Source organism: Halichoerus grypus, chromosome 11 (assembly GCF_964656455.1).
Source record: "Halichoerus grypus chromosome 11, mHalGry1.hap1.1, whole genome shotgun sequence".
NCBI lineage: Eukaryota > Metazoa > Chordata > Mammalia > Carnivora > Phocidae > Halichoerus > Halichoerus grypus.
In genome coordinates this window covers 83,024,482-83,050,278 of record NC_135722.1, presented here as the reverse complement: position 1 = coordinate 83,050,278, position 25,797 = coordinate 83,024,482, and the positions used below count along the sequence as shown (strand labels likewise).

The following is a 25,797-nucleotide window of genomic DNA, read 5'->3' as shown; positions in this document are numbered from 1 at the left end:
AGGCAAGAGCTTGTAAGGATGGGCCATTCTAAAACTCTCAGAAAGATATAAAATAACCCAAATATTGGGGTGCCTGGGTGGCTCAGTCAGTTAAGCATACAACTCTTGATTTTGGCTCAGGTTATGATCTCAGGGTCCTTATATCGAGCCCTGAGTCAGGCTCCACACTCAGCAGGAGTCTGCTTGTCCCTCTCCCTCTATTCCTTCCCCCGCCTCTCTTAAATAAATAAATAAATAAATAGATAGATAGATAAAATCTTTAAAAAAATAACCCAAATGCTTTTCAAATTCACATGATCTGAGATAATTTTTGGCAACTAAAATCTAGTTTAAGTTTGTTGATTTCATTAAAACAGATATGTCTTTAAAGTTCTCAACACTGGGGCACCTGGGTGGCTCAGTCATTAAGCATCTGCCTTCAGCTCAGGTCATGATCCCAGGGTCCTGGGATCGAGCCCCGCATCGGGCTCCCTGCTCTGCGGGAAGCCTGTTTCTCCCTCTCCCTCTCCCCCTGCTTGTGATTCTGCTCTCACTGTGTCTCTCTCTGTCAAATAAATAAATAAAATCTTAAAAAAAAAAAAAGTTCTCAACACTGAATGTAATGCAGATGTAAGAAGTTAGGGTTCGAACTCGATGGCCAAGAAAGAATTCTTGAGACATCTTTGGTGTAAAAAGGTGGTTTTATTAAAGCACGGGAACAGGACCCGTGGGCAGAAGGAGCTGCACTGGGGTCATGAGGAATGGTCCATTATAGACTTTCAAGTTGGGAGGGGGTTAGGGATAGTGTAAGCCTCCCAGGTATTTGGGAAACAAGGTTTCTGGAGGCTAGCTACTGTTGGGAAGGGTCACTTATTGCTGTTTAGTAGAAACTCAGTCTTGATACTGTTCAGATGTGTATTGGTGGGCCATATGCTTGGGGGATGATTGCCAACATATACCTTGGTGGGGTAGAAATAAAGGAAGTTTCCAAAGGAATTTTTATATGTTAAAGTACACTTACAGGGTCCTGGAGTTGGGCTAAGATTGCCTTTTGCCCTTAGCAAAGTATTAACATTGAGGCATTTGAGTCCCTAGAGGAACGTCACTCTGCCTATTTCAAGGACTTGCCAATGGGCTATAGGTAGTAAGGAGATTTAATAATTTTTTTCTGCTTTTGTTTCCCACATCACAGATAAATAACTTTTATTCTATTTGAGTTTACTAGTTAAATTCATGTTATCTCTGTTGCAAAATTGTCAGCAAAGAATAACTTAGAATGATGGCTGATTTTGTCTAATGTCTCGTGCAGTTTTCATGGGTAATCTAAACGTAACTGTTGGAAGCAAATGACTTAGATGTAAGTGGAATAGGAGTTTATAGATAAATTTTTTACTAACAATTATATTTTATGGTATGTGTACTTAAAAATAGCTTCCTAAATCTCTAGTAACTTTAAACTTTAGAGTTTTGCAAAGTTATATTACATAATGGAAATTTGTTGAACATTTAGATCATTACCAAATAAGATAAAATACTGAAACAGTAATTACTGAACAGAAGTTAATTTACTTTGTCTTCCTATTCTAGAGGAACTAAAGATATTTGGGCCTATTAGTAAATATGTTCTGTGCCTTGCTGAGAAATTTACTATGAGAAAACATATGCTTTTAGAAATTATGGAAAGTATTTATAAGTATATCCAGCCACAGAATGCTAACACAGTTTGCATTGTCTACTTCTGAGGTTTCACAAGAAATTAAGGTTTCTAAGGGTGGAGAATTCTAATTAATATATGTAATTAATTCTTTAGAAATTTATTATTTCTCTGCATGCAAGGGAAGTAAAATGTGTGTTTTGGTAAAATAAGGTATGAGGAATGGAGACGCATTTTTTGAAGAAAGAAAATTGTAGAAAATTGTGATAAAGGAATCTTTAGAAAGGAATTGTATGTGTACTCTGAACTAAGATGAGAATGAGTAAGTTTTATATCAAAAGTAGGGTGGTGCCATAGTGGAGGTATGTGAAGGGGATTCAGGGTACACTTAATGATGAGCACAGAGTAATGTATAGAATTGTTGAATCATTATATTGTACACCTGAAACTAATAGAGCACTGCATGTTCCTTATACTAGAATTAGAAAAAAATAATTTAAAAATGTGATATGAAATATTGGGGTTCAGGAGCAAACAGTCAAGGAAGAATTCTTGAGATGTCTTCAGTGTAAAAAAGGTGGTTTTATTAAAGCACGGGGACAGGACCCGTGGGTAGAAAGAACTGCAATGGGGTCATGAGGAGTGGCCCATTATATACTTTCAAGTTGGGAGGGAGTTAGGGATAGTGCAAGCCTCTAAGGAATTTGGAAGCAAGGTTTCCAGGACCTTGAGGGGCTAGCTGTTGTCAGGAAAAAGTCATTTACTACTGTCTAGTAAAACCTTAGCCATGAGACCCTTCAGATACATATTGGTGGGACATATGCTTAGAGGATGGTTGCTAACCTGTATCTTGGGGTAGAGATAAAGGAAGCTTCCAAAGGGATTTTTACAGGATCCTGGAGGTCAGGCTAATGTCAAGCTAAGGTTGCCTTTTGCCTCTAGCTAAGTATTGACATTGAAGTAGTTGAGTTCCTAGAGGAAGGTCACCCTGCCTGTCTCTGCTACTTGTCAACGGGCTGTAAGTTATAAGGAAGTTTAATTTTTTTTTCTTTTGCCTTTGTTCTCCACATCAAATGTAATTTAATTTTTAAAAAGGTAAGCTGGTGCAAAATTAGAATTTGGTTTTCTCTTTGGGGTTTCGGTCTGTTTTTTGATAACAGATTGTGAAAATTTCTTTACCTTATTTAAGTGATCTGCCTAGAAAACAAAGATTCTGTGTTTTATCAAAATAATAGGTTTTTCATTACTTAAGAAAACAGAATCATCTTAATATTAAAAGAAGTAAGTTTTGTTAATAGATAATGATGTATTAAGTTTCATAAAAATCTGTGATTCTCTGTAACCAAGTGCTTTAAAACTGTATAAATGTTTCCATATATATGTATATGTATATAATATATGAACTTCTCAAAATTAAATTCTAAATGAATTTTTTTTTTAAGATTTTATTTATTTATTTGACAGAGAGAGACAGCAAGAGAGGGAACACAGGCAGGGGGAGTGGGAGAGGGAGAAGCAAGCTCTCTGCGGAGCAGGGAACCCGACGTGGGGCTCGATCCCAGGACCCTGGGATCATGACCTGAGCCGAAGGCAGACACTTACCAACTGAGCCACTCAGATGCCCATAAATGAAGTTTTTTTTTGACCCAGAAGAAATTTTGGGACTTTTTTTTAGAGGGGCCCTGGAATATTCCAAAGGGTTTCTTAAACTAATTAGGTTTACTTGATATGTTAAATTACATGGGAAGCTTTGTCCCATCAGAAGTAATACTAAGCCTTCTTTATATTGTATTTGTATAGGTATATACGTGTTCTATAAATTATGTAAAACTCCTAGAAATCTGATATGTTCTGCTATAATGTTATCACTTATAATTCTAATTATTATCTTAAAATGTTGTATTATGTCTTCTGGGACCCCAATCAAAAATGGGTAATAAGTAAATGGTCTTACTGCTATTCTCTCACCTTCTGAAATTGCTGTCATCAAAACTGAGGCTCACACTAAAAGGACAAAGCCTGAGTATTAGGGAAATGCCTCAGCTGCCTTTCATGCAAAGGCATCAGTCACAGAATCTGTAAAGGGGAAACCGAGGCACAGATGAACAGGCTTATGGTTCTTGCAGTTTCCATCTGAGCCACCTCAGGGTCCCAGGGCTCCTGTCATTATCCTGTCATCCTTTAATCCAAGACAGGGTCAGAACATATAAATCTCTCCCAATAAAATGTTGCAAAAGAGAACGGGGGAAAAAGATTGTGCCACATGTGAATGAAGTCCATTCTGCTTCTGCAAAAAATGGCCCCTCATTGCCAGACATTTGCTATCCTGATGTCCTTGCAGCATGGCTACAGTCTGCTGCTGAATCAGAAATTAAGGTGGGTAAATAATAGCTGTAAATTAGGGCACCTGGCTGGCTTGGTTGGGGGAGCTTGCAACTCTTGATCTTGGGTTTGGGGTTAGGGCCCTGCATTGGGTGTAGATTACTTAAAAATAAAATCTTAAAAAAAAAAAATAGCTGTATGGGGTGCCTGGGTGGCTCAGTTGGTTAAGTGTCTGACTCTTGATTTTGGCTCAGGTGATGATCTCAGGGTCATGAGATTAAGCCGTATGTCCGGCTCCCCACTCAGTGCAGAGTCTACTTGTCCCTCTCCCTCTGCTCCTCACCGCACTTGCTCTCTCTCTCTCACTCTTTCTCAAATAAATAAATAAATAAATAAATAAATAAATAAATAAAATCTTAAAAAAGATAATAGCTGTAGGTTAAACAAACAGTTGGAGCTATGGTAAACCCAAGATGGCTGCTTGGTTCTTTTTGGCTCCCTGTCAAATCCAATTGTTTGATTTTTGCATTCGTTCACTCACCTTTGCATTTAAGATGACTCAAATTATGAATTGACATTGGTGGGGACACTTCTACAAAATTGCAAAAACAGTCTCCCAGCAGTCTAACCAGTTAAGTCCATCATCTTGGAAAAATCATTTTTGTCCCCAGAGTCTTCCCTCTGGATCCTTTGAACACCTGCAGTGAAATTTCATTCAACTGCCACCAGATATAGGTTATCAATATGTTCTTGTCATTATATGTGTGTCTTTTCCATGTGTGTTGAAGCTTTCCCCTGCCACAAGGCTGATGCCCCCACAGTGACAAAGAAACTGTTAGAAAATGTGTTTCCCACTTGGGGTATACCTTACATGATCTCCAGTGATCAAGACACCCACTTCACTGGGTAAATCATACAAGCCTTAATGAAAGCCTTGCAAACTCTTTGGAATTATCACTGTCCCTATCACTCTCAGCCATCAGGCAAGGTTGAGAGAGCTAATGGGATGCTCAAATTTAAAATTTTTAAGCCTGTGGAAACTACCGGACTTCCCTGGCTCAAGGTGTTAACTTTGGTCTTACCGACTATGTGCAGTACCCCCTCTGGGAAACATAAACTCACTCCACATGAGGCAGTCACTGGCAGACCAATATCTATTGGTATACTGCCTTCTGCTGATCACTTGTCTCATGCTGGTACGGCCAGCTGCTACTGGAAGCTCTAATGTCTGATGCTCAAGTCTGGCATCAACAGGCTAAAGAAGGCTTCCCAGATCCCAATTCAAAGGATCCTACTGGTCACAGTCTAGAGCCTGGTGATTGGGTTTTCTGGAAACATTATCAGAGAAGACAGCCTACAAGCCCCATTGGGAGGAACCTTACCAAGTGCCCCTGACTGATGTAGGAAAGAATGTTAGGGTTCGAAGCTGACAGCCAAGAAAGAATTCTTGAGACGTCTTTAGTGCAAAAAGGTGATTTTATTAAAGCATGGGGACAGGACCCGTGAGCAGAAGGAGTTGCACCAGGGTCATGAGGAGTGGCCCATTATAGACTTTCAAGTTGGGAGGGGGTTAGGGATAGCGTACATCTCTAAGGAATTTTGGAAGCAAGGTTTCCAGGACCTTAAGGGGGCTAGCTATTGTTGGGAAAAGGTCATTTATTACTGTCTAATAAACCTTAGTCATGAGACCCTTCAGATGTATATCAGTGGGCCATATGCTTGGGGGATGATTACCAACAAGTATCTTGGGGGGTTTAGAGATAAAGGAAATTTCTAAAGGAATTTTTATATGTTAAAGTAGACTTACAGGATCCCTGGGGAGGGGGAAGTAGGGATGGCTAGGATTGTCTTCTGCACTTAGCAAAGTATTAACATTGAGGCAGTTGAGTCCCTAGAGGAACATCATTCTACCTATCTCAAGGACTTGTCAATGGGCTGTAGGTAGTAAGGAAATTTAATAATTTTTTTTCTGCCTTTGTTTCCCACATCACTGACCACTGTCATTGCTGCAAAACTAGAAGGTATTAAGCCTTGGGTACACATCTCACAGCTAAAGAAGGCTTTACCTAACAGCTGATTCTGTGCAGACACTGGAGATCTCTGAATCAAATTGAAAAGGAAGAGAAATAGTTGACATTGAGGCAAACTGCTTTCAACCAAGATGATAAATCAAGACTTCATACTTTAAGCCTAAAACCCTTTCTCCTTTCCCTTTTCTTTCTTTTTTTTTTTAAAGATTTTATTTTTATTTAGTTAGTTAGTTAGTTATTTGAGAGAGAGCATGAGTGGGGTTGGGGCAAATGGAGAGGAAGAGGGAGAAGCAGACTCCCCTCTAAGGGGGAACCCGACATAGGACTCGATCCCAGGACCCTGAGATCATGACCTGAGCCAAAGGCAGGGACTTAACCAACTGAGCCACACAGGCACCCTTTTCTTTCCCTTTTCTTTACTCTGACACTGGCATGGAAAATAATGTCCTCATCTATATCTCCCAAGCCATTGTTAAGGGATGTAAACTCTGGAATCCGAACAACCTTTTATTTCAGGCTAGGAGAAAATCTAAACATGTCCCTAACTTTTCAAAAAACAAATAAGACATCGCATTGATAAAGACCTCTGAATTTACATTGTCAATTTAGAAAAGACCTGCCAGGAGGCTTTCATGATTCCGGATTCACTCCTTTTGGCAGGTTCTTCCTTCCCTGGCTAGAGATAAATGTAAATGAGTCTTTGGTCAGGAACTTCTCCTTAATTCTTAAAGTTATGGGAGAATCTGCAGCCGAAGCAATAGTGGCCCAACAATGTTCCTTAGACTCTCTGGCCAAAGTTGTTCTGGATAATAGGGTAGCTCCTGATTATCTTTTAGCTGAGCAAGTTGGAACCTGTGCTATGGCCACATGCTGCACCTCAATCAACACTTCTGAAGAGGTTGAAACTCAGTTACATAAGATCACCGAGCAAGCCACTTGGCTTGAAGGGGTGACTCCTTTAACAAGATCTTCCTTTTACTTGATTTTTTTTGTGTGTTTTTTTGGTTTTTTTACTTACGTGATTTTGATTGCTTTGGGCTTTGGGGACAATGGCTTCAAAGTACACTCCAAACATTGGGAATTATCCTGCCTATAATCTCCCTGGTGTGTTGCATATTCTCAAAGGCTTTAAATGCGTGTTCACAGCTACTAACTACCAAGTGGATGATCTCCCCAAGACTGGAATGTTGGAGGAGAAGTAAAGAGCATGACTGACTTAAGGATTGTGAGCCTGGAGTTGTGATCTGAGAGTATCACAGTGATTAAGGAAAAACATCATGACCTGTGAATATCACAGAGGAACAGTGAAAAACCATGATAACTACAGAGCGGCGCTAGTGCCTTAATTTTTTATCACACCTTTCAGGCTGAGAATCTGATCAAAAGAGGGCAATTATTAAGAAAGAAACAAACCCAAAATAGAGCCATTTGCCCTTACAACAGCAAACCAAGACTTAATTACAGTTTCAACCTCTCCCAGGAATGTGACCTTTTATTTTAAATATTTTATTTATTTATTTGAGAGAGAGAGAGAGAGAGAGAGTGTGAGCACAAGAAGGGGGGCAGAGGGAGAGATAGGAAAGGGAGAAGCAGACTCTCCGTTCAGCAGGGAGCCTGATGGGGGGTTTGATCCTAGGACTCCAGGATCATGACCTGAGCCGAAGGCAGCCGCTCAACCAACTGAGTCACCCAGGTGCCCCTGGAATGTGACCTTTTAACAGTTGATCTGAAATTTCCTGATCAGCACTGGTAAGGTAATCTGCACAATAAAAACCCTGTCATTCCCTTCTTCACAAAAAAGATGTCCCAGGCTGGAATAAACCTTTCTTTTCTTTTGCTAATAACTTCTTACTCCACCCTCCTTCCTATAAAAACCTTCCATTTTGTACAAATCCTTGGAGCATCTCTCTACTTGCTGGATGGGATGCTGCCTGATTTGTGAATCGCTTAATAAAACCAAATAATATTCAAATTTACTCCGCTGAATTTTTCAAAGAAGACAAAAGAGTAAGTCAGAGAAAACAGGAGCAAAGGAATATAAACGATGAATGTTAACTTAGAAGTGGAAGAGTAGGAATAATAATAGAGAGGAAAGGGAATCAAATCTAAGAAGTGATTGGGGAGAAAAAGGATAAGGCGAAACCTTGAAGGCAAAGGAAATGTGGAAGGGTGAGACTGGCTCAGCTGGGGTCTGAGAGTACTGCTGCGCTGTGCCCACGGTGCCTGTCTGAGCACCAGCCCAGCGGGGCCTCCGGATGACGGCTGGCTCATCTGTAACTTACAAGCACAAGCTCCCCTCAATCCTGATTAACAGGAATTAAGTGGCATATGGCTAATACTTCTTGCCACAGTTAATACTTTTCAGCCCCTGCCTAGGGAACTAGGCTACCTTTTGAATTCAGGGAGGAGGTTTCACCCAGCCTAGCATCTCAGGCACTGGCGGGGCCAGCCATCTATGCTGGCTGCAGGAGAGACTCCAACATGAGATTATCCAGCTAGCCAAGAGGAAAAGGGGAGGACAAAGTGGCTGGAAAACTTTCTCTACCTCCTTGAAGAGAATACTAATCCTCTGCATGTGTACCATTTGCTTTTCCTTCTTCCAAAATGCTTTTGTATCTGCTGTTTCATTTAAATAATCACAGAAACCCTGTGAGGGACAGAAGATACATAATTCCCGTGGAAAAAAATTGGGAAAATAAATCCTAGAGAACTGGAAGGAATTAAAAGAGGAGGACTCAATAGCTAAGTCTGGGGGTCCTTGCTCCCAGTCCAGCCTTTATGTGGAAGATGGTGGCTGATTTGTTCCATAGGTAACAAAAAAAGAAAGGAAAAGGGAAAAAAGAAAAGGAAGGAAAAGAGAAGAGGGGGGATGGGAGAGAGTAGGGGAAGAAAATAAAGGAACAGGAAAAAGATGAATTTCTGACAGTGGCCTAGATAGAGCAAGATATACTGTGAGCCCCAATGAGTGCTTTGCGATTAAAGATTTGCTCAGCTTTATAATTGAGCTGGGTATAGAATCCTAGACTGACTTCCCATTTCCCTCAGCACTTTGAAGCAATGATTCCATTTTGTTCCAGCCTCTACGATCACTATTGTTTTTTCCTTTTAAATAGCCTACCTTTTCAACATAACTAGTGTTGAGCTTTTTCTTTTCTTTCTTTCTTTCTTTCTTTATTTTTATTATTATGTTATGTTAATCACCATACATTACATCAAAAACTAACTAATGTTTTTGATGTAGTGTTCCATGATTCATTGTTTGCGTATAACACCCAGTGCTCCATGCAGTACGTGCCCTCTTTAATACCCATCACCAGGCTGACCCATCCCCCCACCCCCCTCCCCTCTAGAACCTCCAGTTTGTTTTTCAGAGTCCATAGTCTCTCATGGTTCATCTCCCCCTCAGATTGAGATTTTTCTTTTAGTTTGGGGTTCTAACATTTCACTCTGTCGTTTGGCTAGGGGTGACTCAACAAAATGAGATCTTTCTTTATCCTGGGGTGTTATGTTTGGGATAGATTCTTCAAACTAAGGATTTATGACCTTCATCAATTCTAAAACGTTCTGAGCCATTACCTCTTCAATGACTGCCTTTTCCTTGTTACCACTTCATTCCTACACAACTTTCATTCTGTTTTGCACATCTCTTAACATCTTTTTCATATTTTCATGTCTTTATCTCTTGGTGCCTCATCCTCAGTAATTTCCTAAGATCAATCTTTCATTTCACTATTTTTTTTCAGTCAACTATTAATTCACCCACTGAAGTTATTTTTTCTTCCCTAAATATTTCATTTTTTAAGAAATTCTGTGTGGTTCTTTTTCTCATCTGCTTATTCTTTTCCAATACCCTTTTATTTCTCTGTGTTGTCTAGTCCACTTTCCCTCTAAATTTTGTAAGCCTACTTATTTTATTATCTCTTTTGGATTATTTTATTGTCTCAAGATTTGGAGGTGTTGATTCTCCCACTTGTTATGTGTGCTGACTCTGCCTGTGGTAAGTTATTTCCTCCTGGGGCTTGTAAACTTACTGTTAATGATTTTATTCATGGAAAAGACTGTGTTTATTTGGAAGAAAATGTTTGCTAGGCTTATTTGGGAGAGCAACTAAGGCTCCAGTGAGCTTGAGAACAAAGAAGCTGTCCTGAGGCAGGCAAAGGTAGCACTTTTCTGGTTGAGCCAGAGGGAGAGGGAGAGGAGAGGAGGCAGGGAGAGGGTGAGAGCCACATGTGTGCTTCATGGTGTCATGAGAATGGTACAACGCTCCTGAGCCTGTACACCATGTAGTTAACACTAAAAAGCATTTTGACAGAATTATAATGAAATGATGAGAAATCCATAATCATAGTGTGGTATTTAACAAAAAGTTCCCAGAAATTGTTTGCTAATTTATTTTAAAAGGCAAAGATACTGAAGTTTCGAGTAGCACAATAAAATTCAACTGATTGGATTTATTTATTTATTTATTTGTTTGTTTTTAAAAAGATTTTATTTATTTATTTATCAGAGAGAGAGAGAGCACAAGCAGGGGGAGCAGGAGAGGGAGAAGCAGGCTCCCCACTGAGCAAGGAGCCCAACTCGGGACTCCATTCCAGGACCCCAGGATCATGACCTGAGCCAAAGGCAGATGCTTAACCGACTGAGCCACCCAGGCATCCCTGGATATATATATTTAAAACTCTATACCTAACCATTAGAGAATACATTTTTTTTTAAGCATGCAGGAAGCATTTAAAACAACTAGCCCTCACTAAGCTGCAAAGTCAGTCTCAAAGAATATGAAGCACTGATTTCACACAGACCTTATTCTCTGGCCACAGTGCAATAAAACTAGAAGGCAGTCATGACCACGTGGCCCCAGCCCCCAGATATTGGGAAATTAATAAAGCAGACTTCTAAATGATGAATGGTCAAGTAGAAATCATATAGGAAGTTAGAAAATACTTGGAACTGAGTGATAATGAAGACAATATATAGCATACTTTGGGGGATGCAGCTAATGAAGTATTTAGAATGAAATTAAAGTCTCAAAGGCATATGTTAGAAAAGAAGGAAGGTTGAAACCTATTAAACTCTAGAAGTCTGAAAACAACTACAGGGAAAATATGGCATTAGAATACAGTGTGATGAAGTGTAAAATATATGAATACATAGTGTATTATGGAAGGACAGAGGAGGGCCACCTCAATCATCTTGGAGGAACAATGGGGTCAAGAAGTTCTCCCATGAAGATGTGATGCTTAGAGTGGTTCCTCAAATACATGATACAGCTAGAAAACCGAGTGGGCTGGAGGAGAGGTGATGCAGGCCAAAAGGACCACATGGGCAATTGCAGGAGTTCAAGAGAGCATGGCAAGTCATAAGAAGTTCAAATGACTCCATGTAACTAGATTCGAGAACGTAGATGAGGATGTAATTTGAGAAGTTGTCTTGTTGCTCATGACCAAAGGACTTATTTATTTCAGCCATGACTTTTTTAGTTATAGAAGGGATTGTAACTGGATTCTGAAGATAATATGGAGCCACTTAAGAATTTTAAGCAGAACAACATGAGCTGATGTTGGTTTGGTAGGATGCAGGAGTCTCATTGACATTCATTCCACAGATATTTGTTGAGCATTTACCAATGTTCCAGGCCCTGTACTACTCACAATTTTGAAAAAAAAAGTCTAGAAACAGAAGATACAGGCAGGTGCCTACAGATCATTTTCACAATCTAAATGAAAACTGATGCAGCTTGCTCTAGGTTGGTGGCAGTGGGGTGACCATTGATGTTGGGGGCACTGCACAAGGAGGATCTAAATGCTTAGCAGAGCTTCCCAGTACTTCTGGAGTCTGTCTTGGGCAACTGCTAGTCTAGGCATGGACTACACTGGGCAGTGCAATTCTAGGGAACAAGGCTTGGCCAGAATATGAAATACTGCCTGGAAAGTGACAGGAATAAGGCAAGACCTCAGAGTGTAAAGGGTGCAGAGTGTAGACATTCTCAGGGGATGGTCCTCTGTCCTTTGTAGGGCTAGAGTAGCCTCCCAACTGCAGTAAATCTCTGCTGTGCTATTGAGTATTTGAAGACCTGATATCATCACAGAGGACCAAACACATCCACTCCTCCCAATCCTAAATTTTGTGGGAATACAATTCTCTGGGATTAAAGAGAAAATTCAGAGTCCTTTCTAGAGCCCTTATCCATTTGCTTAAGAGGCATGGTAGTGAATAATATCTAGGGGAAAAAAGGCTTGTGGTATAATCCTCATCGCATTACAGATCTGGGAAATAGAATCAAATACCCACTATTTCCAGTCCTAGAACAGGATATCCAGAAACTCTGCAATGGCAACCACAAAAAGTATCCTTTCATCCCTGGAAAGAAATGAGCAGTACAAGTTACCAGGCCAAACCCCTGGGCCCAAGGCTATCAGGAAGCACTTGCCTCGTCCCCAAACTGTACAGTAGGGAATTGACCCTGGAAGGGACTCCGAAGGAAGTGCAAGATTCCCTGCAGCGCAAGAGGGAGATAGCAGAGGCCCTGGTCTCTGGTGCTCCCAGGAAGTAAACACTCGATGGTACAATTTGTATGAAGAGAAAATTACCTCTAATTGGAAGTTGGGATAAAAATATCTCCAATCTGTAAACAAAGTAGTTGGAGCATCCCAGAGGCACACAACTTGAGCTACAGAGCTGCAGATACGCTGTCTGCCCACTCTTAGGAGCTGCCCCACCCCTGCCCCTGAATCTGCTCTTTAGCCTGGCTCCAAGATAGTCCCAATAGCATATGTGTCCGTTGTGCTCATTCGTGTCTCCAGTCCTGAAGCACAGATGAGGAAACATTTCCCATCTTCCCCCGCTGGCCAGTGGAAATATTCATCAAGTCAAGTAGAGGAAAGAGCTTGTTTGTTTTATTTCATCACACGTGCCCTTCCTGAAGGTGGTCTGGAGAGTGTTGTTTGCTCACTGTCCCTAACACCTTTTCCCTGGAACCCAAGGCTTAGGGAAATTAAATAACTTTCCCTGGTGTCTGGAGGGAGCATCCAGGCAAATCCTGATTCTCTACTTCCTCAGAGAAGGAACTGAGGCAGACTCCTTAACAGGGGAACTTGGGATTCACAGTTCTTAGAGCCTTCAGCCTCAGAGCAGCAAATCCTGTGTCAGGGCTCTGTTGTGGTCATGAAATTGTCCATTCAGTCTTGGTTGTTGTGTTGCATTTCCAGGTGCACCGGTGAGTAAAGATCCTGACTGATGGTGACGGAACCCTCCAACTCCTCCCCTAGTGGAAGTGAGTGAGTCTTTCACTCATGACATGTATGATATACTTATTTAAATACCACCACGCACAAACACACAATAACACACTCCAGCACATGAACACCAACCTCCTTTTGGTGAAATATGGAAGGGCTGCTAAACAGCTGCTTATAAAGGTTTCTCTCTAGGAAGACACTTTAAGCCAAAACATTGGCATTTATATCACCTTCCTCAACTGAACCACTATGAAGGAGAGGACCATGCAAATAAACTGAACTGCACAACTTTCCTTCCTTATATAGCATGAGCAGCACATCTAGTTAGAGGGGATGGAGGTTTTCCTTCCTATTGTTTCCTTAGATTGGGGGGAGGGGTAGAAATCCTCCTATTTAAATGAACTTGAAGAGATATTTTGAAGAGAAGGAGCAGGGCCTGATAGTTGGGAGAAAATGTGAGAGAACAGAGTTGGAAATATTTCAAGGAAGAGGAAACCTGAATGGAGACGAGATGGAGGAACAGAATCTTTGCTAAGCCCTGAAGAGGAATGCTTTTACAGAATGAATCTAGGGTCAGAGACCTCCCTCAGTCAATGGATCTCACTTCTCTCTTGCTGTGAGGGTTGACTTCAGGTGATTGTTCAGGTGGATCATGGCATACTGAAGGAACAGAAGCCCTAGTCATGTTACTTTCTAAGAATATGATCACACCAAGAGAACAAACACACATTGATGTAAAACTTCCTCTTTGCTTCTCATTCTCTCTAACCCATCTACAGGCTGAAGGTCCTTTTCTTTATTAAGACTCTCCAGGAATATTGTATCATTTGGCCCAATCTGAGCCAAAAGAGTAGGAAAGGGAAGGGGCACAGACCACAAACATCTATTGAGCACCTAGTATGTTCCAGACCTTTATTTCACACAATCCTCACAATGACCACTTCAGGTGGGTATTGTTATCCCTGTTTTACAGACAAAGAACCCAAGTCTTAGGGAAATTAAATAACTTTCTCAAGTTTACAAAAACCAAGAACTTGAATCATTGTCCATTAGACTCCAGAGCTTATATTTCCCCTCCTGTAATTGCTGCTTCCAGAACCTCTCCTTTATGTTCAGGGGTGACTCTCACAGGAAAACCCTACTCTTTGCTACTTGATTTACACTTTGCAAATGCTTTTGTTCAAGTTTAGCACATGTGTATTTAGTTCCCTGAGTGCTTCTAAAAAATGTATCTCTCCTTAGTAAATCACACATTAGAAATAAGCATATTCAGTTGGATAATGTGGTGATAGAAGCATAGATTTCACAGCCCCACTCACTGAATGCTTCCAAAACTCTGGTTCCCTTCCGAACAGGGCCAGAGGTCTCCTGGGAACAATTAAATCATATGGAGAAGCAGATCATTTCACAGTCAAGTACATCCTACCCTGTCCTAGTGCATCACTAGTTAGGCTCCATTCCAGGATTGTGTTGTCTCAACCACCGGCCATAACATGCAGACTCCATCTGTGGAGGAAAATCAATGTTTTACAGTGAAGCACCTGCATCTGCTCTCATAGGAACCTCTGTTCCATATAGAATATTCATGGAGCCTTTCTCTCTGGTCTTGTTCTGAGTTTGAAAAGATTCCCTAACAGAGAAGACCATTTAATATAATCATATCACAGTGCAAACACAGGAAATACAGCAGGAGAAAAGAGGCACTAGTTTTTGAAAACTACTCCATCCATAGTTGGACACTTCATATTTCTCAGGTAACCAAAATGATTCCTTCATTTAGGCAAATATGCCTGGCTATATATCCAGGAACTAAAGGGAATGATAAAGAAAAGAGAAAGCAAAAGGAAAAAAGTCAGTGGGCCTAAGAAGAATTTTCCTCTTTTTAATTGCTGTAAGTTGTGTTTGATGAAGGGAGAAAGGCTGCCACTCTAATATAATTTTCAGATACTTTTACTTGTGACTGGAATATGGTGAACTGGAACAGAAAGAAGGTTTAAGAAAGGAAGTACAAATAAAATCATAGCAGGTTGTTGAGTTATTTTTAAATTTTTTTCTGTCTTTATGAGATTTTGAGAATGTAATTAATTCACACTTGCAAAGTTTTGAGCAATCATAAAGATTTATAAAGAAGATCATAAAGTGATGGCAGTTGAAGCATATCCTTGGCAACAACCTCAATCTATTTCATGTTTCTTGGCATTCATAATTCGGTATATATGGAAATTATACACACACACTGTTCTACTTTGTAAAAACTAAAAATACTAAAAAAATGTAGGGAGACTGTGTGAAAAATGAAGTCCTTAAGTTAAACATTAAAAAAATATTAGTTGTTGGAAACTCTGGCATATTATACTAATAATTATATTCAAAATTCTGTTTTTAAGTTTTTTCTGGAGCATTAAGGATGCATTTTCTATATTAGATATAATACAAACTATTTCAAGAATTTTCACAGTATTAAATGACACACAAAACTTCCTCCATCCTTTGGTCCAATTTCCAGTGCATTTTATCCTTCATCTTATCTCCTTGTCCTCATAAGATTCTGCTCCATTTTCTACCCTGGCCTTACCATTTTCCAATATTCAGAAATCAGAGCAAAGAATTATCCTGCTTTTCTCCAAGAAACTATGGATATAACATCATGTGGTTTTTTAAAAGATTTTATTTATTTGTTTGACAGAGAGAGACACAGCAAGAGAGGGAACACAAGCAGGGGGAGTGGGAGAGGGAGAAGCAGGCTTCCCACTGAGCAGGAAGCCCGATGCGGGGCTCCATCCAAGGACCCCGGGATCATGACCTGAGCCGGAGGCAGACGCTTAAGGACTGAGCCACCCAGGCGCCCCTATCATCATGTTTTTGATCTACCACAGAAACTATGGATTACGTTTATTTTAGAATCACTTTTATATGCTACATAATATATGTCTTGCTTATGTGTGTGTTTTTTTTTTGTTTTTTTTTTTTTTGTCTTGCTTGTGTTTTAAGTAGATTTCAGTGCTTTTTCCTTCCATCACATTTGGAATCAGGGCCTCAAAAGAGGTGCAGGCAATAATGCTTCAAAGACAATTAGATTGCATCTTTATTTGTGAGAAAACACTTCATTTCCAAGTTTTAATTGAGTGTTCCTTCTCCGATTTGTAGTGCCTGATTCATTTTATAGCTATGGAAATTTACCCCGCCCCATTCTTGAACACACTTCTTTACCTCCTCCCATCAAATGCTTTGAATGAGACCGCATGGGCGCGGGTCTAGAGCATCCCTGCATCCGTAGCAACCAGCTTTCAGCTTCCTTTGTCACCATGGTGACGGCTGTGCCGGGCCAGGTGTCGCTATGGTAACTAGGGGCGGGTAGTAGGGGCCCCGGCAGGCAGGGCGCATGCGCGCGGGGAAGCCTAGCTGCGCCGCGAGCCCGCGGCCCCTTAGCTCCCCTCGTCATGGCGCTGAGGCGGCGGCCGGCGGTCCGGCTCTGCGCCCGGCTGCCCGACTTCTTCCTACTACTGCTTTTCAGGGGTGAGTGTGCGTGTTTCTGCCTTTGGGAGAGGAGGATCTGGGGCGGATGGGAGTTGAGCGGAGCGGCTGGAGTCGGTCCAGGCGGGAATAGCGGTCCCGGCTCCAGGCAAGCGGGGGACTCGGCCGGAGGAGCGGCGCGCGCCCGCGTCCCGGCGGAAAGGGGTCGATGCGGGGCCTCCAGGCGGGGTCCCAGCCGGGTGGGCGCGGGGGTGTGAGGGGCCCGTGCGAGGCCCGGGTAGCTCGCTCCGGGAGGTGGGCCGGTCCCCGGGCAGAGGGTACCTCTCCCTGGAAAGACGGTGGCAGCTTAGGCGTGGGCTCGGAACTTGCTAGAAGACACTGCGGAGCGAGCGCCTTGCCCAGAAGTGGATAGTGAGGGGCCTTCCGAAGTACCAGCGAGGCACAGCTCTGAGGCCTGTCTGTCTTCTTGGTCATAGCCTTCTGGGGGTCTGCTGTTCATTTCTCTCTTGCTGTAAACAAAGGAACTGAATTGGGCAAACCCAGCTTTACTTTGGGGGAAATAAAATGGCACAGATCTCAATCAAGTATCCTTTTTGTCTCCAGCCTGGCCTAGGAGACCCCACAGACCTTTACCCTGAAATAGCATCTGGGCCATTTTGATCAGGTCACACTGACAAACTTGGGAGTTTATTCTTTTCCACTGTCTGGAATTCTCTTAGATTTGTGTGTCCCAGGACAGTTGGACAGAAGGACTGAAATAGATTGTATTTAGTGAGCATGTACTGTATAGTAGGCACTTTGAAATCTTTATCTCATTTAGTGCTTACAAGAGCTTTGTGAGGTGGATTTTATTAACCCATTTCCAGGTAAGAGAACTAAGACTTAAGTCAAGTCTCCTTTCCAAGACAGTGTTCCAAGTGAGTCCTAAGCTCGCGTTTCCATAAAGCACTACCACACTTCTGTGGTGGACATCCGCAGGTAACCAGATCCGTAGAACCATCCGAAGGTCTTTTCAGTTCTTAGGTCATTTTATTGTTTGGCTGAGTTGCCGTTGTCATCCCATGATGTTTTCCAAAATATACAAATTAAAGCACAAAGTGACTGGGAGTGGGGGTGGACAGACTAGGAAAACAAAGCACTCCTGTGTTTGATGTTCATTCTTGTGGAATGTTCATAATGGTGGTAGATAAAAGTGAGGGTCTGAGGAGCTGTGGAAACAGGACTCTATGATGAGGGATCAGTTTCAGGGTATAGATGTTGTCCATATACTTTGCCTGAAAGTGATTTCCAAAAACATGTGGTTGGGAGATAAAAATGATCAAAGGCTAGCCAGGGGACAAGAGTGTCAGGAATGTCCAGCTCCCGGCTTTGTTGGTCACATTGACACTGTCCTATTCACAGATTGGAACAACTCTCTATTGTTGAAAAGTTCTGTTCACATGAAAGTTTGCAGTTTTTATTGCAAACACATTTGGCAATTTAGTTTAGGAATGAATTTCAACTTGGTGGCTTGTTAATAAAACTAAAGAAGATGCTAAGGACTTCGCATACCCTTAACTTTATTTTGCTCTCCTGGAGGTGCAGGTTTTGTGGCTTTCTTGATATTAAGGGCTGGGATTTACCTGCAGAGCATAGGAGGAAGCATAAAATTTTGCAAAATAGGGCTGATGACAATCACTTTGAGAGGATGCAGCTTTTTTTTTTTTAAGTAGGGAGCTCTTTTTCTGTTATTTTGTATGTACTCTAAACATACTGTAATACCTGGAAAACTTTATTCTTTCACAGGTCATGATAGCTGTGTCTTTTTTATTTATATGATTATTCTTTTCAATTACTATTATTTTTCAGCATTGTCATCTAAAAAATTTGTTCCTGATACAACACTTTTTTTTTATTAGCCTTTGCCAGGCTCTGTTATAACAATTTAATATGTATTCATTTCATGTTGATAACAACTCTCAGAGGTTGTTACTATTATTTTGCCCATTTTGTGGATGAAGAAACAAGTACAGAGAGATTCAGTAACTTTCTCAGGGTGATAAACCCATGCATTTTAAATTTAGAAATCTTGAACTATTTTTGTTAATCTAATTTCTGGTTACTTATATTGCATTTGACAGTGGATTTCTTGTTATGCACCAGTTTAACAAATTATCAAAGGTTCAAAGCTGTGTGGTTTGTATATAAAATATTCTTTTGTTGTATTGGTGACAGGTGCAGTTCAACCTTACAAATGTTACACCACATGTCTTTTTTGAATGATTATGTAGTAATTACTTTTTGGTTTCCAAATCTTTTGATGTCCTAGAGAGAAGTGCTTCATTTAGAATTAAAACAGTAGCAGTTTGTATTCTTGGGATAAGACAACTTGTGTGCTGAAGTTTAGCAAAATCTGAAAATTAAAACTTCCAGGAAAATTTTTGAAAAATACTCTAAAACATTTTTTAGAATGATTTATTTCATATGTTTTAATTCTTTTTAAATTATCTGGCAGATATAATCACTATCAGACGTGTGTGTGTGTGTGTGTGTTCAGAAAAACAAAGAACACCTGCCCTGCGGCATGCAGTTCCTCAAATCAGCTGTTCATTCCCGAAAGACTTGTTGATAGGCATTTCTTCTTGAGTGCTTCAGGCTGCCGAGACTGAATGGATAGCTATTAGAAATACTTATGAATCATAAGTAATTGCAGTATTACATCCAGACAAAATTATCCTCCACCCAGCCCCTAAGGTCTGTGTAACTTGCTCTTAAGGAGGCCCAGTAGGCTAGGCTTAGAAGAGTTTCTTTGAAAGAAACCATATTTGTAATTAAGCACACTTTCTGACGTGGACATATAATGTAACTGAAGGAGCTGTGGATTTAGTATATCCAGCTAGCAGCTGTTAGAGATGTGATATTAGCAGATTCCTTCTCCATAAATTCTTTGAATTTTTTCAAAGCACAAGTGGGGTAAAAGAAAAGAAAATATGCGTGTGAATGAAGTTAGGATGTATGGAGTCTGTTGAATGAGACACTATTCATGAAGCTGGATTCCCTTTTTAAGTTATGTTTAGAATCAGGTGGTGTGAGTGTGATGGTGTTAGGGTTGAATACAGATTTCAGATCTTCTTTCTCTACCCTCTGAATGCTAACCATATATGCAAATAGCTTCACTGGAGTATAAAGAGATCCTGAAAGAACGTTTTGGTAAGCACATTCTTTTACCCCTAGTTTAGCAAGGACAGTATCCACTATGGTACTGTATGTGGAGATCTAAAGCCTTAATTTACTGCCTCTTTGCCACTTGTCATGATATACAGAAAGCTTCCTGAGAATTAGCCTTTGTTTCTGATTTAAAGGAATGCTGTAGTATTTTGTGTTGGTGTGTTTTCTTTGTTTTTAGGTAGTATCTATTATGTTATATATTGTATTTCCCATGAGTAGTTAGTGTATATTCAACAGGGGTTTCAATGCTGATTGTGTAGAAACATCAAACTGTTTAATAAATTAAGACTGTACAAACACTTTTTTCTTATGTTATCTTTCATTTTCACAGAATCCCAAAGCTTCTATGGTTCAGCCTTCTTTCTGTAAATTATTGCCAGAGTCACATTCTGCTATATTCATGCCGCTACTCTGCCTAACCTAACCTCAGCTCGCAGTGACCTTTCCTATTTCCGTATAAGCATAGTTCTTAGTTTGTAGTTCAGTTTAGTCCAACAGTCATTTCTTGAGTATCTGTTATATGCCAGGCACTGTTTTTCATGCTAGAGCTGCAGAAATGAATAAAATATCCCCAGCTCTAGAAAAGCCAGGACCGTTGTATGCTAGGTTTCAATTATTGGGTGTAAATATATTTTATCTTCTCAGTGGTATTAAAAATTCATTGGGAACAGAGGCTGAATTTAATTTCTTTTGTGTCTTTCCAGCTATGACTATAGTAAATATTCTCTTTGTCACTTGCAAGTCAGTTAACTGTCTTAAAAACTTCCTGTGTGTCTAGGCATTTTTCATGTATTTTAGCTCTAGTGGCCCCAGGAACTTTGGAAATTCTCAGTTTTTACTAAAGTAGTTTCTGTGAAAGAAAGCAAATGGTATTTCTTGGTTTAATTAAAAATCTTTACCATCTATGCAGTTACACAAGGTTAAGAAGAAAAAAAGTGGGGAAATGCTTATGGTATAATTTAAGTGACACAAGCTGCAGATGGGACTAGCATATACTATATGATTACAGGTAGGCAAAAGTTGCAAAACTAATCTTATGCTTAGGGGAAAAAATGGAAATACAATGAACCAAACTGTTGATACGTGCTGTTTTTGAGTGGTAAGTCTTATGGCTGATTGTTTTCTACTCTTCTCTTTTTCTGGCTGATTCTTTTGTCTTTTTTCCAAGTTTTCTTTAATTTCTTTAAATGTTTTTTATATAATGAAAAAAAATTGCATTTTGTCTTGGCCTCTAATAGATACAAAAGTGGAATTTTAAATTTGACACCAGTAAAGATTTTCTTTTAAAATGAAAAACTGTTTAGTTCAATGTGATAGCATGTTGCTTGTGCTCTTTAATTAACATCAGCCACAGAAAATGAAGGAGGGGCTGACTTGATTCAGTTGTTTGATCATGCGTTGTTTGTGACTCATTTGAGAGATTTGCTGTCACTGGCTTTTGGGTTGGGGAGCCAGGTGTGGCATCCTCAGCAAATGGTTAACTGGAAAACTGAAAGAGCTGATGAGAAAATCTGCCTCTCTCCTTTTTTTTTTGAACAAACAAAATAATCTGAGTAGTTGCTGTGGTTTGCCTGTTCAGAGTCAGCCAGCATTTATTGAACACCTCCTTTGTGCCAACTGGGCAACTCCTGGAGGACTGTTTTCTTTGTCTTGGGTGAGAGGAACACCAGGTCAAATTGACTTCCTTGGAAAATAGACTCTGAAAGATGTTTCCTGAAGTGGGCTGTCAGCTCATGTACCCTTATCACTTCTTCCTGCCCACCATGGACTTCCTTGTTTGATGTCTTTCTCTAAGGAAAATACATAATGTCTTTAGAATGAGATGCAGCTGTCTGGAGGGTTACAAAGAATGCAGCAAATCCTAAGACAGCTGCCGTTTTTGTTTTTTTTTTTTCCCATGTTTTTCCTCTAAAGTATCTCTGTCAGGGTGCTGGAACTTAACCAGCCAATCCATATTTATTTGGCAGTCTCTGTTTTCATGGCTGTAAAGCTTTCCATGAGCAAAACAGGGAAATCTAAGATGAATACTTCTCCAGACCAGAAGAAACATACAGTTTAGATAGTGAACAGAGTAGCATCTTGGGAAATATTTTAATGTATTTAGAAGCAAGAGCACTTACTTGCGCTTGCCTGGTAGGGGAGAATTTCAAGAAGGAGATGGACTTTTAGGGATAATTTTCATTTATCTAGTGCAGATTTGGGAAATGGAGGTGTTGAGGGCCAGTAAAGTGAAGGAAATATTATGAGCAAAGGCATGGAGTTGGGAATGCATATGTTGTATTTTAAGACCTATAAGTTATAATGAGAAAAAATACCACCTACCATTTATTGAGAACTGTGTGCCAGGGGCTGTGCTGATAGCTTTACCTGGGCTCTTTTAATTGATCTCAGAAATCAGTTTTTATAGGTTTCATTTTGCAGATGATGAATCTGAGGCTCAGTCAGGTTAATTATCAGCTTAGGGTTACAGTTAGTAAATTGAGGAGCCAGATCGTCCATTGTGAAGAACATTGGAGAGTAACTAGATTGTAAAGTGCTTTCAATGCCAGGCTAAGAAATTTGGACCTTATTATGTACATTCTAGAAATTCATGTGGCAGTTTGAAGCAGGGAAGTGATAAGATCAAAATTATTTTAGAAGTATTAGTCTGATATTCAAGAAGATTGGGAAGGAAGGGTTGGTTAGGAAGTTCAAGATCACTTCCTTCAGGGTAGGTCTCATGATCTTCAATTCACTTTTATGTGTATCTAAAAATATATTTATTTTGTTCTTGAAATATAGATTTGCTAGATGTGTAATTTTTGGTTGACAGTTATTTTGTCTTAGAGCCTAGAATATGTAACACAGATGCTTTCTGGTTTCCATTATTACTTTTGGGAAGTCTGCAGTTAGTCATATCCTTAGCCTTTTCTAGGTTGCCTGTCTTCTCTCCAGCTACTTTAAAGATCTTTTCTTTGTCTTTGGTATTCTGAAATGTTACTACAGTGTGTCTAGGGTGTGTTTCTTTTTAGTTATTTTCCTTGTTAATTTGTTACACTTTGTGTATCTATGACTTTATATCTTTCCTGAGAATTCTCAGGTATTATCTGTTCCAATACTGTCTACCTTCTGGTTCCTTAATTCTTTCCTTCTGGGACTCTGATTTGATATGTATTCAGTCATTCTCTCTTCTAAGACTGTTAACCTTTCTGTCATAATTTCATATTCTTCCCTTTGTGCTATTCTGGGTTATTTATTTAGCTTTGCTTTATAGCTTTTCTTTTTTCAGCTGTGTCTAATCTGTTGTTTAACCAGTACGTAAAGGGTTTTTTTTGTTTTTTGTTTTTTGTTTTTTGGGTTTTTTTACCACTTAACATTGCTCATTTCTGTAATTTTACTTGGTTCTTTTTATAATCTGGTCTCTTTTGCTTGTTCATTTTTTTTAAGTCCTTTTTAAAATACATTTCATGCATAGCTGTTTTATGTTCTTTATCTGATACTTCAAATATCTGACATTCTTGGAGATCTAAATCTAATGTTTGTTGTTTCTCATGAATCTTATGGTGGTTTGTTTGTTTTTCTTTACTCATAAGCTGATATTTGATTGATTGTAATTAGTGCAGGGTCTGATCTGAAGATGCTTTTTGTGAGAGAGTATGCTTCCACCAGGCAGAGGCCACCTGGGGTGGCTTTACCCCTTTGAGAGTCCTGGGATTATTGGAAAATCTCAGGCTTAACTTCTCTGCCTTCCTGCTGGCCCAAGGGCACAGTCTCCCCACTGAAGTGTTAAAAATGAGCATTTGCTGTAGGGTCACATCCCTACCCATCTTTCTGGTTTCAGCCCATAGATATTTTATTTGCCCTTTTAAAGATCCCCCCACTTTCTGGGAGCCCAGAGATGTATTAAAAACTATGGTAGGACCTTGTTGGAGTGAAAAGGCCTTTTGGAGTATCTAATCCACTGTACTGCTGGAAACAGGAATCTCAGCTTTTACTTACTCTGTTTCCCCTTTTAATTAATGTAAGAGTCACATATCTTTCTTTCTTTTTTTATTTTCTTAAAAGATTTATTTATTTTTTGGAGAAAGAGAGAGTGAGCATACGCACGTGCACAAGCAGGAGGGGTGGAGAGAGAGGGAGGGAGAATCTCAAGCAGACTCCACCCTGAGTGTAGAGCCTGACGGAGGGCTACATCTCACAATCCTGAGGTCATGACCTGAGCCAAAACCAAGAGTCAGACACTTAACCCTCTGCACCATCCAGGCGCCCGTCACATACCTTTCTTTAAATGTTCATATTGTAAAGGTAATGTCTTTTGTTTTCAGTTTCAAATATAAAATAAAAGTATTGACTATGTTTTTTCAGAGCACATATACCCCCAGACAGGTTGTGATATACTTTTTTTTTTAAGGTTTTATTTATTTATTTGACAGAGAGAGAGTACAAGCAGGGGGAGCAGCAGGGAGAGGGAGAAGCAGGCTCCCGCTGAGCAGAGAGCCCTATGTGGGGCTCGATCCCAGGACCGTGGGATCATGACCTGAGCTGAAGGCAGATGCTTAACCGACTGAGCCACTCAGGCTCCCCGGGTTGTGATATACTTGAAGGGAGGGATTGTATGATTCTTGCTAAGCATCACTGCTTTAAGAATGGGGCTATATTATTTTTTTTAACATTTATTTATTTATTTTAAAGAGTGAGAGAGTGCATGTGCATGTGGGGGGAGGGAAAGAGAGAGAGAATCTTCAAGCAGACTCCCCGCTGAGAGTGGAGCCTGGTGCCAGGCTACGTCCCACCACCCATGAGATCATGACCTGAGCTGAACCAAGAGTGGGACGCTTAACCAACTGAGCCACCAGGCACCCTTAGGGGTATATTATTTTAAAGATATACTGAATTGTACAACTATAATCTCTGTCCTTGGGTTGGATTCTCTGAGAAGCAACCATCTATCATTCAAGATACAGCAACTTAAAATTTGGAGAATTACAGCTGTTCTGCCCTAGACAGGCAACTGGTGAAGGTGAAGACATTCAGTGGCAAAATGTAAAAGTAACCTTGAGCTTGATAGCTGAAATCTGAATCTGAGATTCATATTCCTACAGAATAAAATGCTCGTTCTCTGAAAGTCTCAGCCCATGTACTGTGAGGAAGAAAACCACCCACTGCATCTTGGGAAGGCTCCATTGTTTGTAGCCTTTCAGATACTTTTCTGGGTGAAGGAAGGAGCACAGCATCGTGGGTGTTAGGCATTCTGGATTCATTTCCCAGCATTGCATGTGATTCATTTTTGGACCTTGGGGAGATAATACTGGTTTTAATCCAAATCATTTGAAAGTAATTTAAACACCATCCCTTTCGCACTACCAGCAAAACATCCACATTTTATTCCCCTTATTAGATGACTCACTTAAGCTATATGAGTTTCACATCCAAAGAAGTGATTTTATGGGAATTTAAGAGAATTTTTAACTGATTAGTTGAATTAGTTTATTTTTTAATTAAAAGTGCATTAGAAGGTTTTGAAAACCTAGTTTATAGAAATATCTTTCTCTTCTCAAAGTTTAGAAGTGCATTAGAGCCAGGTAAACTTGGTTTGAACTCTTAAGAGGTTGGGAGCATGCATCTTACAGAGCCTCAGGGTTTTTGTATTTTTTAAGTCTGCTACAGCCTTACTACATTTAATGTTTTAAGAGTTTCTGTGTTTGTTTACCCCGAATTTAAAATTGAGAGCTATTTGGTTGGGTTGGTGTTCTTAATTCAGTTTGATTTCTTTGTATCAGATATGAAGTTTCACTCTGCCCATAAGTCCACTGGTAATAAAGAACCCGTTTAGAACCGTAGTTGTGAAGGACAAAAACAAACAAAACAAAACAAAAAAAACACCAAATATTTAAGTGTCTTTAATTTACTGGGC

The 25,797-nt window shown here is 40.1% G+C and overlaps 1 protein-coding gene across 10 annotated transcripts in view; it reads left to right on the top strand.

Annotated features, from left to right (window-relative positions):
- The window catches only part of JAM3 (junctional adhesion molecule 3), a 176,975-nt gene that overhangs the window by 19,640 nt on the left and 131,538 nt on the right, over window positions 1–25,797 (top strand). For 6 of the 10 annotated variants that reach the window (XM_036088137.2, XM_078058741.1, XM_078058744.1 and 3 more), the window contains one exon: window positions 13,194–13,258. The exons of 1 other annotated variant lie outside the window; for it this stretch is intronic. In XM_036088137.2, coding sequence (XP_035944030.1) covers window positions 13,222–13,258 — 37 coding nt within the window. In that variant the 5' untranslated portion in view covers window positions 13,194–13,221. Of the gene's footprint in view, window positions 1–13,193; window positions 13,259–16,594; window positions 16,740–25,797 lie in introns of those variants that run through there. 3 more of the 10 variants (XM_036088136.2, XM_078058747.1, XM_036088140.2) reach the window with 2 other exon arrangements.